The 14537-nt window shown below is 43.4% G+C and overlaps 1 protein-coding gene and 1 long non-coding RNA gene across 4 annotated transcripts in view; one reads left to right on the forward strand and one right to left on the reverse strand.

Moving 5' to 3' along the window:
* Window positions 1-14537, reverse strand: part of ASB18 (ankyrin repeat and SOCS box containing 18) — a 52315-nt gene that overhangs the window by 19863 nt on the left and 17915 nt on the right. Inside the window, exon 1 of one of the 3 annotated variants that reach the window (XM_044303990.1) lies at window positions 5563-5649. The exons of 1 other annotated variant lie outside the window; for it this stretch is intronic. In XM_044303990.1, the coding sequence (XP_044159925.1) occupies window positions 5563-5647 (85 nt within the window). In that variant the 5' untranslated portion in view covers window positions 5648-5649. Of the gene's footprint in view, window positions 1-3063; window positions 3287-5562; window positions 5650-14537 lie in introns of those variants that run through there. One more of the 3 variants, XM_044303989.1, reaches the window with a different exon arrangement.
* Window positions 7692-14537, forward strand: part of LOC122945112 — a 49851-nt gene continuing 43005 nt past the window's right edge. The window contains exon 1 of the long non-coding RNA XR_006391093.1: window positions 7692-8008. This is a non-coding gene — a long non-coding RNA (uncharacterized LOC122945112). The remainder of the gene's footprint in view (window positions 8009-14537) is intronic.

Here is a 14537-nt window from a genome sequence, read left to right on the forward strand (position 1 = left end):
CACAGGGGAGAAAGAGATACTCTCACTGGATGCCCAAAAGGCATTTGATTGTATTGAATGGGACTATTTATGGGCAGTGTTAAGGAGATTCGGTATAGGGGAGGGATTTATAGGGTGGATACAGTTAATATATCTAAATCCCAGGGCTAGAGTGGTGGTGGATGGGAGCTTGTCCCTGCCTTTTGCCCTATTCTGTGGCACAAGGCAGGGATGCCCTCTCTCCCCACTGCTATTTGCTATGGCAATTGAACCTTTGGCAAATATAATAAGAAACGATAGGGAGATTAAAGGTTTTCAATATGCGGGCGGAGAAGAAAAGCTGTTAATGTATGCGGATGATATTTTACTTTTTTTGCAAAACACTGGGGATCAGTTTAATAGAGTGATAGAGATAATAGATAAGTTTTTTTTTTTTCTGGTCTAAAGATAAATTGGGGGAAATCACATATGTTACTATTAGGAGATAGACAATTACAAGGAGACACACGGGTGCATGTTCTAAAAAAACATGAAAATTTTAAATATCTCGGTGTACAAATCTCCGGAAATATAGAAGAATATGAAAAATTAAATGTCCTCCCCCTAATAAAAGAATTAAGAACTAAAATACATATATGGAAAAAACTGCCAATGTCAATCCAAGGTAGGGTAAATCTAATAAAAATGGTCCTTCTCCCAAAGATACTCTATATATTGCAAAATGCTCCAGTGAGAATACCGCAGACTACCTTTAAATTACTAGATAGACTAATGGGGGACCTCATCTGGAAAGGTGCAATCCCTCGGATAAAGAAGGAAGTCCTCCAGCTCCCAGTGCAGGAGGGAGGTTTAGCGGTCCCTAATTTGTTTCTTTACTACTTAATAATTCAATACGGGAATATAAAGGGTAGCTTAGATAGTCAAGTGGGTAGGCAAGAATTAAATAGATGGGGTTGGAAAGAGGGAGGAAATCACTTAGAGGTGTTGGAGTCAGGTTTTTTGGGGAAAAAAAATTCAGATAATAGAATATTAAACTTAATAGAATACGTATGGGGGGAAATTAAGAAGATATTGGAGATTAAAGGGTTCTTGAAATACACACCGATATGGAAAAATCTTAATTTAAAAGAATTAGAAACAATAAGGGACTATATAGATTGGGAGAAAAAAGGAATTAAATATTTAGATCAGATCTTTGAGGAAGATAAGCTGAAAGACTTCAACACAATGGTGTTGGAATTTGGGATCTCCCATATTGATACGTATAAATATCTCCAACTTAGGAATGCACTGCGGACAGTGGCACAGGAGGATAGGTATAGAAGGGAAAAATCAGACAGGTTGGATAAGTTCATTATAGTAGGGGAAGGAGCTGGAACAACAGCAAGGAGATATAGGCTTTTGATGGACAGAAAGAGAAAAAAAATTACAATGCTAGCTCTAGGAAAATGGGAAAAAGATCTAGGCTCCCTTACAGAAGAAAACTGGAGAGATGCCCTTAGAAATTATGCTACAATCTCGGATAGGGGCTCACATAAGATCTCACAATTTTTTATAGTGCACAGATTACATAGATCTCCATGGATGTTGAAAAGAATGGGAGTGAAAGCAACAGATAAGTGTCCAAAATGAGGGGAGGAGAGAGCAGATTTAATACATTGTTTTTGGAGATGTCCCAAGCTCCATAGATATTGGACAGAAATAATGGAAACTATATTTTTGCTCCTGAAAGTCCGGCTGCCCAATGATCCAATAATTTGTATTCTAGGGGTAACTGAACATTTGAAGCTAAACAAAAAAACACGACTGGTTTTGAATAAAGTATTATTTCAGGCCAGATTGCTCATACTTAGGCAATGGATAAAAGTAGATTTACCGACAGTGGGACAATGGAGAAAAATTATAGATAATTTAATTAAAGAAGAACGAGTGATGGAGAATTATATAAAAAGGTCAATAAATCTCGACCAAGTGTGGAAAAATTGGTTACTTTAGTGTTGGAGGATGTTTTTTTTTTTTTTTTTCTCACGTCCCCACGTGGAGGGAGGGGGGGGGGGGGGGGGTGGAGGGTGGGAAACGGGGGAAGGTAGGGAAAGAAAAAGGAACTGTATTTATTAATTGTGAATGGTTGATCTGTGCTTATTTGATTTTTATGGATTTGTTCCTTGTGTGAAATTCAAATAAAGACTAATTAAAAAAAAAAAAAAAACTGATGCATTTGGGGCTGCTTGTGAGAGCCTTGAAACGGATCTCACAAGCGGATCCCCAAACGCAAGTGTGAACGTAGCCTAAACATTAAGTCCCATGTACATAAACATCATTCCCCCCACCATCCACTTTCAACATACAGTCCCATGTAAATAACATCACTCCCTCCCCCAGCCACCTCAAACACACAGTTCCATGTCAATAACATCCCTCCCTTCAGCCCTAATATACATCCCAGTTAAATAACTACAACTCCCAGCATTGCTCTGCCTCTCCCTTCACTTACCTCTCCTCATGTACAGACATCACCATTAGGCTCCTTCTCCTCCTTCTCCGCTTCACTCCGGTCCAATCCTTCACTGGTCACTTGATGGTGACATCATCCAGGTCATCCTATCACAGCCTGTTTTGCTAATCACATGACCTGTGATGTCACCACAGGTCCTTCACCTCTTCCCAGTGTATTAGATTCAATTGTATTGCCGTTCTGTGTACAGCAATTCAGTTGTATCTAGCAGACAGGACATTCAGGGCATGGGACAAAACATCCAGGACCCAGGCCCCGAATGTTTTAACCTAGCGACACCCCTGCTGTCCTAGCGACGCCCCTGCATAACAGCAATTGCAGATACCCTTGGTCTAGGATACTGCACATTTGTAGCATGTCCTTGCGATATGCCATAAATGTTGAGATGGGCCATTGGGCCGACCCCTTTAATTCCCAACTAATAAATCCCTGTTGAATTAGCAAGTCACGAGAAAACAGTACCAATGTTAACGTAGGTATTCAGAAGTTGTTAGAATGAACTGAACAATCACAACTAAAACAACAATGATATACTACTGGCACACACAATAAACATGAAACCATCCTACCTGCTAGGCCAAACCTTGCAGGGGTCTGTTCCTGATACCCCATTTCCTCCCCTCTGATATTCAGCACACAGTTTGCATGTCTGGATCCCAGAAGCTGGACAAGACTAAGGTTTCCAGTCTCAAGCGCTGCAAGGAAAATGTTTTCTGGGGCCAGATGCTGCTGGTGGCCCATATCTGATATGACCTGCAGCTTCTGAAGAACTCTGCTCCTCACACTGTCCATCCTAATAGCCCACCACTGTATTTCTACAATAACCACAGCTCACCTGCTGTGTATTTATAGGGTTCTGTTTATGTATGCAAGGCATGGGGTTGATAAATCTTACAAAGTACCCCAGGTCACATGCAGACTACACAAAGTTACTTGTGATTATTTTATCGGCATTGCGCCCAGACTCACATTCTTTTTCAGCTACATTATAAATATACATACAATATACTGCACACAAACACTGAGTAGCGTTGAATGATAACAGCATGATGTAGTTCAGAAAACATGCCTGTCTATCTCAGCTGTCAGTCACGTGCTGCTTGGCATCAATGCAAAACATAGCTTGGCACTTGCACTGAGATTGTATTAATATACATTTCCAGTATATGTCCATCTCATTTATAAGTTTGCAAATGCTCAGAAGGATTGCCAAGGTTATTATCAAACATCAAAGAAAAAAATGTGGGGGGTTCAGTCAGCACAACCCTGTATGCAGGTGCAGATTGCTATGGCGAAATACAGATACAAACGCAAAAACACAAATGCAATCGCACTCTGCAACCAGCACTCTGCCCTGCCTTTATGCTGGATGTTGAATGAGGCATTGGTGTACATTTTGGCCAAAGCGTAATACGCCACTCACCATGTCAAGGTCGCCTCCATGAGTGGTCCCTAACACTAGTTCCTACCTGTTATGGGCCATGACAGCCACACAAAGTCCAGGGAGCGCAGGTACAGCATGCACGCGACGTTGTGTGGCTGTCATGGCCCATAACAGGTAGGAACTAGTGTTAGGGACCACTCATGGAGGCGACCTTGACGTGGTGAATGGCTTATTACGCTTTGGCCAAAATGTACACCAATGCCTCATTCAACATCCAGCATAGAGGCAGGGCAGAGTGTGATTGTATTTGTGTTATTATCAAACATTATTGATGTAAAAGCATAGACTAACTGGTCAATCATTAGAATTGGTCACACATGTGGAGACTTGGTGACTAGTAAAAAAAAAATCACTGTCCATTTTAGTAGTATTTGAATTATATATTTGGTTCCCACACAAAGATCTGCCTCTGGGATCTGATGTTTATTCAATTTAATAACTTTCATGTGAAGATATTTGCCATGGACACAGACGTTTTGACTATCTTCCTACCTAGTGCCTCCTCAAAGGCTTTTATCCATTTATGAAGTTTATTTACATATACCGTACTAGTAAATCCTGAATTACTAGAGAAAAAACCTTTATGATGGTCCATGTTCACTTTCTCCATTTAAGTTTCTAGTAGAGTAAGGGTACAGCCACACGGTCAAGTTTCTGATGTACTTTATTGTCTTAATTGTGATCTCAAGAGCTGTATATCTGAGAGAGGGTTTATTTTTCACCCTGCAGTTGCTAGGTGTGAGCTGGCCCCATCTTTCTGATCTGAAAGCTATGATCTATCTGTGAGAGGTAGATGATTAGTGAGGAGCTGATTTCTGTGTGTGCAGTGTAAAAGTTAAAAGGAGAAGCCGCAGACAGGGACACATAAACCCATGTGAGCCAAGAGTAATGGGGAAAGTGACTCAAGTAAGTCCTCAAATACTCAAGAAGTACTCTTCTGAGAAAGTGAAACATTAAACCTTACAGAAGGTTGAGTGCCATTACAAGGAAGGGTGTGTAGACAAAAAGCCAGTGAAAGTAACACATTGTATGTTGGCTGTGGAATTCACTGCATTGGGTTGGGGTGATAAGCTTCAGGTACCCAACTATACTAAAGAGACAGATTGGCCATCTTTTAAAGACTACACTCCGCAGTTGGGCATAGTAGTGCAATATCGATAGTGAACTTGTAAGAGAGAATTTGCACCCTTTGGCCAAACCAGGAAAATTGCTCAGATTGACTGTCTATTGCTTCCTATATGCAGCTTTTGGAAGTGCATTTTTGCAGAAGGAGCTGCTGCATCTTGTAACCACCAGATTGACCACTGGATTTCCAAAGCTTTTTGTGACTGTCTGATTGTGGTCACAGCAATGTGAGGGCCACAACACAACCCCATTCACTTACATTGCATTCTGTACAGGCAATGCTACACAGTAATCAGTGCTGCACAGCAATACTTGTCACCACCAGTCGCCATGTAAGCCCCAGCCTAATAGTCTATTGACTTTCATCTGTCAGTTTACTCCCATTTATTGCAGCTGCCATAAAGCACAACCACCCTGCTGCACTGTCTGGTTATTACATTACCACTATAAAAAAAAACATGATTTAGTTCAATGACATTGACCAATAGGTAACACATACCATGGTTCCTGCAGTTCCATCTCATATCTTCTCCCTTAATAACCAGAGTATGATTCACAATCTCCAGACACTCTCTGAACAGCATGACGATCCTGTCCAAATCACCCTCACAAAAACAGCGCAGAATATGATCATCGTCCCATGAGCAGCTCCTAAACATTCTATATTGTTCTCTTCTCTGGTCTGCTCGCGGTAACTTCTGATCGTAAAACCAGTCAATGCTGAGCCCAGCACTGGATATTGCATTCTGGAGATAATCTCATCAGCTGGAGATCCTTTGTATTTTAATCCATATAGGTTGTAATTTCTTTTTTTAACATCTACTGTTGAGCATGATAAAGTAAGTGAGATGTTATGTACTAGGCCAAGGATTAGTGCAATAGATAGTGGACTGAAATAATGGTAAACAGCAAAGACAGGGGTTTAACAAAAATAGCAAACCCTGTACCGGTCTTAGCAGGCTCCCCTGACCCTAAGGCTGTATTCCTAAAGCCATAGTCATTTTGCATAAAGCTTTTTAACTATTATTATTATAGACTTTATACTTTTGGGCTGCATTTTATTTCTGAAAGGACATTACTGAAGGTCCATCTTTACTGCTGTATACAAATAGCTCAATGAGTGTTGAGCCTACAGATCATGCAGTGACAATGTGCTGGTCGGGTGCCAATGAGCACATGTTTGCCAGGTCCTGGGTAACTCCAAATCTAATTTGGGTCTGCTGAAGACCCTAATCTTCCCAAATCAAAGGCTGGCAACTCTGGAGTACTTAAGACACCTTCCCCTGTAGAAGGGTGCCTGAAAAATAGATTTTCTAGCATGCTAGAATCCTGCATAGGAGTCTGTTCTGTTTTCTCCCATGTATTGATGTTTCGACTAGGGGCAGAGGAGTAGAGGCCTTACCCCCAAGCAGGCCGCAGCCTGCATGGAGAGACGGAGCAGACCTGAAAGCTGTGCCTACTGGGAATAAGACAGCGGGAAGAGGGTCTGGGCCACCGTCGAGGCGAGCAGATCAGTAACAAATAGATACAGTGGTGTTTGGCAGAGATTCAATAGTAACAAAGTAGCTGGTACCCAATGTTCAGCCAATGGGTAATTATTCCACACCCCACACTGATGCCAAACCTCAGCACCTTCGGCTAGTATGCCATCACATATATGAACAATCAAACTCTGTATTCGTAGCCTTTCAAGTGGTGAATATAAAGACTACTTGTAAAACTTCATGTTATAGAGAATCTGGATAACAATCCTCTTTCATATTAACCCACTCATTTTTTCATATGACACACTGAGGTCTCTCAATGCTCAACACCTTGACAGAATTGCCTGGGGTGTATGCAAACCCAACATAATGCCCTCTGCTCAAGGATGGTTGAGGGGTTTTGTCTACAACCAGGTTCTGCTCAAATGAAGACTGCCTGAATTACTCTCAAGTACTTTCTTTTTTAACAAGACTATGTGCACTTATTTGTAGTCAATAGGATGCATATTTCAGGTAAACTTCTTTAGTCATGTCTGCGGCAAGGTCCATAGCAACCTCCCCTCCTATACTCTGCTGTCATATCATCTGAGAGGTAGGGACAACTAATGTGACATTATTACCACTGCTGAAGTGTTGACTGACATTTCTGTCCTGTTGGAGCCTGTCCCAGATTTTTAGAAATGACACTCTGTGGGGAATGCAGCTGCTAGGACGCCACCATCAAGATTTGACACGAACGATGTCATGTAAAATGCAGAAAAATCATCATTTGCAGGTACATTCTGCTTCTTAGCATTAGGCCAGAAAATTTGATATTCTATTAAAACATTTAAAACATACCTATAATTACAAAATTAAAATCACATCACTCATCAGGCAGCAGGAGATGTATATATTGTGTATGATAATATTATAAATATTATAATTAATATTCTTATAAAAATTTTGAGACTTTTTGATCTGCTCATGTCTACAAATGCACGTTTTCTCTCTATGATTCCTGTATTGACTAATTCTTCCAGGCAGGGGTCCACCAACCATATGTGCAACCTATGTACAGGGGGCCCTGCAGTCAATAGGGCCCATTGCTGCTTAAAATGAAATAGTGGTTCATACTTTCCAGTAGATGACATTTAAGGGGCTATGCTTCTTCTTGGGGTGAGGGATTTTCTAGAGAGCCATGAATGAGTTGATCTATGGCAGCCATTACACTACCAGTAAATTATCAGTACAGTTCAAGTTTCTCATATACTGTCCTTGCACATAGTGCCCCTCTTTTTCGTGCTTGACTCTTGGTAACTAGCTACTGTGACATTGAGCTTCAGTTGTGTAGCTGCTGTGACATCACACATTTCTTTCTGCCAGTTAAACTACTGTGACATCACAAACGTGGCCCCAGCAGATAAGCTGCTATGACATCACAAACGTGGCTCCAGCAGATAAGCTGCTATGACATCACAGGTGAGTCTGAGTCAAGCAAGCTGCTTTAATATCACAACTGAGAGTCAGTCAGGTAGGGAGGGTACTGTGACATCACATGTCTGTTTCAGTCAGGTAAGCGCTGTGATATCATAATAGTTTCGATGGAAACACAAAAGGTGTTGATCAGCACATCCCATCCAAATGCGCAGGTGCACGCTGCTATGACTGGAAAAATAAAACAACACAACATATAATGCAACAGCTCTCTGCGAACCAAATAAAGTACAAAAACATATTATAATGATTATGCTATGCTAATAAAGTAGAGATGCTTGGCAAGTACATTTCGTACAAAATTATTTGAGCCCGTCTGCCGTACGTCAAGGCGATCTAAGATGGGAACCTAACACTAAGTTCTACCTGTTAAGTGCCATGACAGCAACCATGAAATTCAGGGGGTGTAGGTTCCACATGCATGCTGGGTCCCCTTTGATTTTTATCATTTTTGGTGCCAAAATGGCCTCCATTGAATACAGGGGATGCAAGTACCAACATGCATGACGAGTCCCCCTGAAATTAATGGTCGCTGTCATGGCACTTAACAGGTAGAACTTAGTGTTCCCATCTTACAGAGATCACCTTGACGTGCAGCAGACGGGCTCAAATAATTTTGTACAAAATGTATTTGCCAAGCATCTCTACTTTATTAGCATAGCATAAGCATTATAATATTTTTTTGTACTTTATTTGGTTCGCAGAGAGCTGTTGCATTAGATGTTGTGCTATCATAATAGTTTCGAGCATGCAAACTACTGTGTCACAAGTGGGTTTTAGTAGGCCAACTGTTATGACTAGAGATGAGCGAATTTTTTAAAAATTCGATTCGCCGGTTCGCCAAATTGTTTGGGAAAAATTCGCTTCAATCCAAATTTATTCACGGCAAATTACGTTAAAAAACAGCTATTTCCTGGCTGCAGAGAGCCTTTATAGTGGTGTAGAAAACTGTGCCTTGCAGTAACACACATATGGAGTCTGCTGTGGTAGTGAAATAATACTGTGAGTCAGTATGACATGCAGATGACAGGCGTCGCTCTTAGAATCACTGCACACTTCACTTATTTGGGCAGTCAAGGGGCCAAAACTGACAAAATAACTCAGCCTTAAAGGTCAATGTTAGCGCAAAGAAGAAGCGCACTCCTGTTACACCGTCGTCAGCTGATTCAACATAGATGTTTACAGACCCTTGTTCTATTAAACACTTATACAAGTAGAGCCCCCCGACAGAGTGGAGAGGGTGTCAGCAGTAAGTTTGTGTTGACGTTACTCATTATTTTGCCCTTCCTCTGATCAGTCAGAACAATAACCTACAAAAAACGGATCCTGTCTGTGGAGCGGCTGCCTTCACTCAGTCAGAATTTAGTCAGTAATCCATCAGTACTGCTAATGCCCCCAAAAAAGAGGAGTGGATGCAAAACAAAGATGACACGTGAACGGAATATTTGCAAGTCTTCTGTGTTTTGTACCTACTCCTGCTTTTGGCTACCAAATCACAAGCCAATTCTAATGGGACCATACAGGCCTTGCAGCTGCTACACAGACAGGATCCGTTGTGCATCTCATTTTACCTTCCTTCTGACAAATCAGAGGAAGGGTCAAATAAATGATGATGTCAGCCAAGCCAAAAAGGCAAAATAGTGGCCCAATCATGAAGTGGGGAGGGTTGAAATAGCATGAGAAGTCCACAGAGTGGCCCTATGATATAGTGGTGAGGTGAAAGCAGCTTGAGGAGACCACAGAATGACAGAGTGTGCAGGTGGCGGCAGCATCAGGAGGCCACAGACTGGCACAATGACAGAGTGTGGAGGTGGCGGCAGCATCAGAAGGCCACAGAGTGGCAAGGTGACATACCGTGGAGGTGGCGGCAGCATCAGGAGGCCACAGAGTGGCAAGGTTACATAATGTGGAGGTGGCAGCAGCATGAGGAGACCACAGAGTGGCAAGGTGACAGAGTGAGGAGGTGGCAGCAGCATCAAAAGGCCACAGAGTGGCACAATGACAGAGTGTGGAGGTGGTGGCAGCATCAGAAGGCCACAGAGTGAAGCTGGTGGTCTATCCTGGGCCTGTTTGGCTACTGATCTCCCACCACTGCCACCCTGCTGACTACCAGCCACGCTAGCGACTTGCTGGCTCACGGGCAAGCTGCCATCCTCTTCTCCCGATGATGATGAAGCCCCTTTGTCACCCGGCTCCCAAGTGCGATCAGCTACATCATCATCATTGAGTAGTGTCTGAACGTCACTGAGGTCCTCCTCAACCGTCTCTGGGTCAGGAGCCTGACCGCTCTCAGCACCAGCTCCCACGCAAGTCTCCTCATCACTACTTGCCCGCCTAGTGGAGGAAGCGGCAGATGTCTCCTCCACATCTTGGCTGGGCAGTAGCTGCTGACTGTCCTCTAGTAGCTCTCCCTAGCTGAAAAGTGGAGCAGAGCCTACGGTATATAATACTTCTCGCGGTGAGGCAACAAAAAAGGACAGAGGCAGGTTGAGGACAGGTGAGGGCACAGGGCCTGCTCCCGGACCATGCCAACTAATGGTTGTGTCTGACGAACCCACTGACTCTTGGCTTGGGGTGTCTTATGTAAGTTGCGACGAAGTCGAAGATCAAGTCAACCATTTAAGAACCGCTGGGTTGCTGGTCACTACACGACCGCTAGCTGACACTGGGAGCTCAGGCCTCTCGAAGTGACCCCTGCTGCAATGGCCCCTTACTCTACTGCGACCTCTGCCTGCGCCAGAAACATTTAGGCCTCTGCCACTCCCCTGTAAAGGGCCTGGCACTTCTCTACCTGACATACTGATCAAATAATCAAATGTTAGATCAAATATTTTTTATATCACCACACCAGTAATTCACGGCAAATTGGGCTGTAAAGTATCTCACTGCACTGTTGAACGTCAATTAGGCCCTAAGTTTTGTCTATTTTTACACAAAAGGCTTTTCAACAGATAAATGCATTGTTGAAAGGCGAATATATTTGTATTTCGCCAGTAATACATGGCAAACTAGGCTGTAAAATATCTCACTGCACCGCACAAAGGCAAATAGGCCATCATTTTTTTCTATTTTTACACAAAAGGCTTTTCAACAGATAAGAGCAACGATGAAAGGTGAAGATATTTGTATTTCGTCAGTAATACACGGCAAACTGGGCTACAAAATATCTCACCGCACCGTTGAACGGCAATTAGTCTCCAATTTTTTTATTTTTTTCCAGAAAAGGCTCTTCAACAAATAAGAGCAACGATGAAAGGCGAACATATTTGTATTTCGTCTATAATACACGGCAAACTGGGCTGTAAAATATCTCACTGCACCGTTGAATGGCAATTAGGCCCTAATTGTTTTCTATTTTTACACAAAAGGCTTTTCAACAGATAAGGGTACTTTCACACTAGCGGCAGGACGGATCCGACAGGCTGTTTACCCTGTCGGATCCGTCCTGCCGCTATTTTGCTATTTATTGACTATAATGGGGACGGGGCGGAGCTCCGGCGCAGCACGGCAGTGCATGGCGAAAGGCCGCCGGACTAAAAGTACTGCATGCCCGACTTTTTAGTCCGGCGGACTTTCGCCATGCACTGCCGTGCTGCGCCGGAGCTCTGTTAAATAATATGTGATATAATGTTAATTGATATTTAATATAAAGTATGTATTACATTACACATTACACAACATTTTTAGTAATACACTTGGCAATGGGAGGTCTGTATGGGAACGTCAAGAACTATATTTGAAGTCTACCATATATGACAATGTATAAACCCATACATTAATAAAAACACGCCTGTATCTATGGTATAAATGACTGACAGGGGTGGTCTTCTTACACTCACTCTCACACTCTGTTGGGGGTTGGTTGCTGGAGAAGATGAAGGGAAGAGACATGGAGCTTGAGAAGAGGATCCCTGACGTTCAACAAAGATACCTCAAGGACTACCAACATTCACTCATGGACAATTAGACTAAGACTTTTCCTAAACTATTTCTGTAAGTAATCAACTCTTATGAAGACTGAAAATAAATCACATTATTATTTTTTTTTATATAACTCTTGTTGAATCCTGGTGATGAGTCCTCCAGGTGTTCTTCACGCCAAATAAGCATACACTAGATTTGGAGAGGATTACCAAATCAGGTTGATACATTTTTGATACATAAATATTTCATATTTGGAGACATATTACAAGCTCCGCCCCGTCCCCATTATAGTAAAAGGAGACGGAGCGGTGGTCCGGCGGCATAGCGAAATAGTGGCAGGACGGATCCGACAGGGTGAACAGCCTGTTGGATCCGTCCTGCCGCTAGTGTGAAAGTAGCCTTAGAGCAGCGATGAACGGCGAATATATTGGTATTTCGCACAACAAAAATTAATATTTCCTTGTAATAAACCCTGTTAATGGCTGTATCAAACACCACTTGTACCCCAATGCAAGAACGGTTTGCTGGAATTACAGAGCAGTATAATGGCAATTTGGGTGCCCAGTCAGTGCAGCAAGGTGTAATAGGATTGTTCCTATTACCCAGGCTGTAATCTCCCTACTGAACCCTGTTCAACAGAAATGCTGTGGAATGATTCCTCCCTATCCATTCCTACACCTTGAAAAATCTTTCCCTGCACTTGTAAACCATTTTGTTTTAGCACAATGACGTTTTTTTGTCTATCACTGTCCCTAGCGCCTGCAGACACGTCTCTCCCCGCACAAATTACGCTGGTGAATGGCAGAATCTAAGTTGGATGTGCTATTTATAGGGCTGTGACATCACAGGGCTGGCTGGCTGCTGATTGGATGCATGCATGTCAGTTTGGGTGATCCTGCCTTCCCACAGTTCATTTTAAGAAAAAATGTGATTCGTTACCATGAAACGTGAGGAAATTCGCATTCGGTGCGAATAAAATTTTTCGTCAGCTTCGATTCGCTCATCTCTAATGATGACATCACAACTGTGTTTCTGTTATGTAAACTCTTATGACATCACAAATGACTTACAGTCAGGTAAATGACTGATCTTTTCAGTGGGATCACAAGTGTTTTATAATAAAGGCTGTGACATCACAACCCTGTTTCTATCAGGTACACTGCTGTGACATCACAAGTAAGTTTCAGCAGCTATGACATCACAAATGTGTTTCTATGAGTTAGGCCTCATGCACACAACAGTATTTTTTCACTGCCCGCAAAACGGGGTTCCGTTGGTCCGTGATCTGTGACCGTTTTTTCGTCCGTGGGTCTTCCTTGATTTTTGGAGGATCCACGGACATGAAAAAAATGTCGTTTTGGTGTCCGCCTGGCCGTGCGGAGCCAAACGGATCCGTCCTGAATTACAATGCAAGTCAATGGGAACGGATCCGTTTGACGTTGACACAATATGGTGCAATTGCAAATGGATCCGTCCCCATTGACTTTCAATGTAAAGTCTGGAGTCCCTTTTATACCATCGGATCGGAGTTTTCTCCAATCCGATGGTATATTTTAACTTGAAGCGTCCCCATCACCATGGGAACGCCTCTATGTTAGAATATACTGTCGGATATGAGTTACATCGTGAAGACTCATATCCGACAGTATATTCTAACACAGAGGCGTTCCCATGGTGATGGGGATGCTTCTAGTTAGAATATACTACAAACTGTGTACATGACTGCCCCCTGCTGCCTGGCAGCACCCGATCTCTTACAGGGGGCTGTGATCAGCCGCTCCTGAAGGGGTTAATTGTGCGTATCATAGCCCCCTGTAAGAGATCAGGGCTGCCAGGCAGCAGGGGGCAGACCCCCCTCCCTCCCCAGTTTGAATATCATTGGTGGCCAGTGCGGCCCCCCCGCCCCCCCTCTATTGTAATAATAGCATTGGTGGCACAGTGTGCAGCCCCCCCTCCCTCCCTCTATTGCATTAACATTGGTGGCAGTGTGCGACCCCCCCTCCCCCCCTTCCTCCCTCTATTGTTTTAATACTATGGTGGCACAGTGTGCGGCCCCCCCCCGCCCACCCTCCCTCCCTCCCTCTATTGCATTAACATTGGTGGCAGTGTGCGCCCCCCCGGCCCCCCCTTCCTCCCTCTATTGTTTTAATACATTAGTGGCAGTGTGCGCCCCCACCACCCCCCCTTCCTCCCTCTATTGTTTTAATACATTGGTGGCAGTGTGCGCCCCCCTGCCCCCCCTTCCTCCCTCTATTGGCCACCAATGAAATTTAAACTGGGGAGGGAGGGGGGTCTGCCCCCTGCTGCCTGGCAGCCCCGGATCTCTTACAGGGGGCTATGATGCGCACAATTAACCCCTTCAGGTGCAGCACCTGAGGGGTTAATTGTACGGATCACAGCCCCCTGTAAGAGATCCGGGGCTGCCAGGCAGCAGGGGGCAGTCATGTACACAGTTCGTTGTATATTCTAACTAGAAGCGTCCCCATCACCATGGGAACGCCTCTGTGTTAGAATATACTGTCGGATCTGAGTTTTCACGAAGTGAAAACTCAGCTCTGAAAAAGCTTTTATGCAGACGGATCTTTGGATC

Source organism: Bufo gargarizans, chromosome 8 (genome assembly GCF_014858855.1).
Source record: "Bufo gargarizans isolate SCDJY-AF-19 chromosome 8, ASM1485885v1, whole genome shotgun sequence".
Lineage (NCBI taxonomy): Eukaryota > Metazoa > Chordata > Amphibia > Anura > Bufonidae > Bufo > Bufo gargarizans.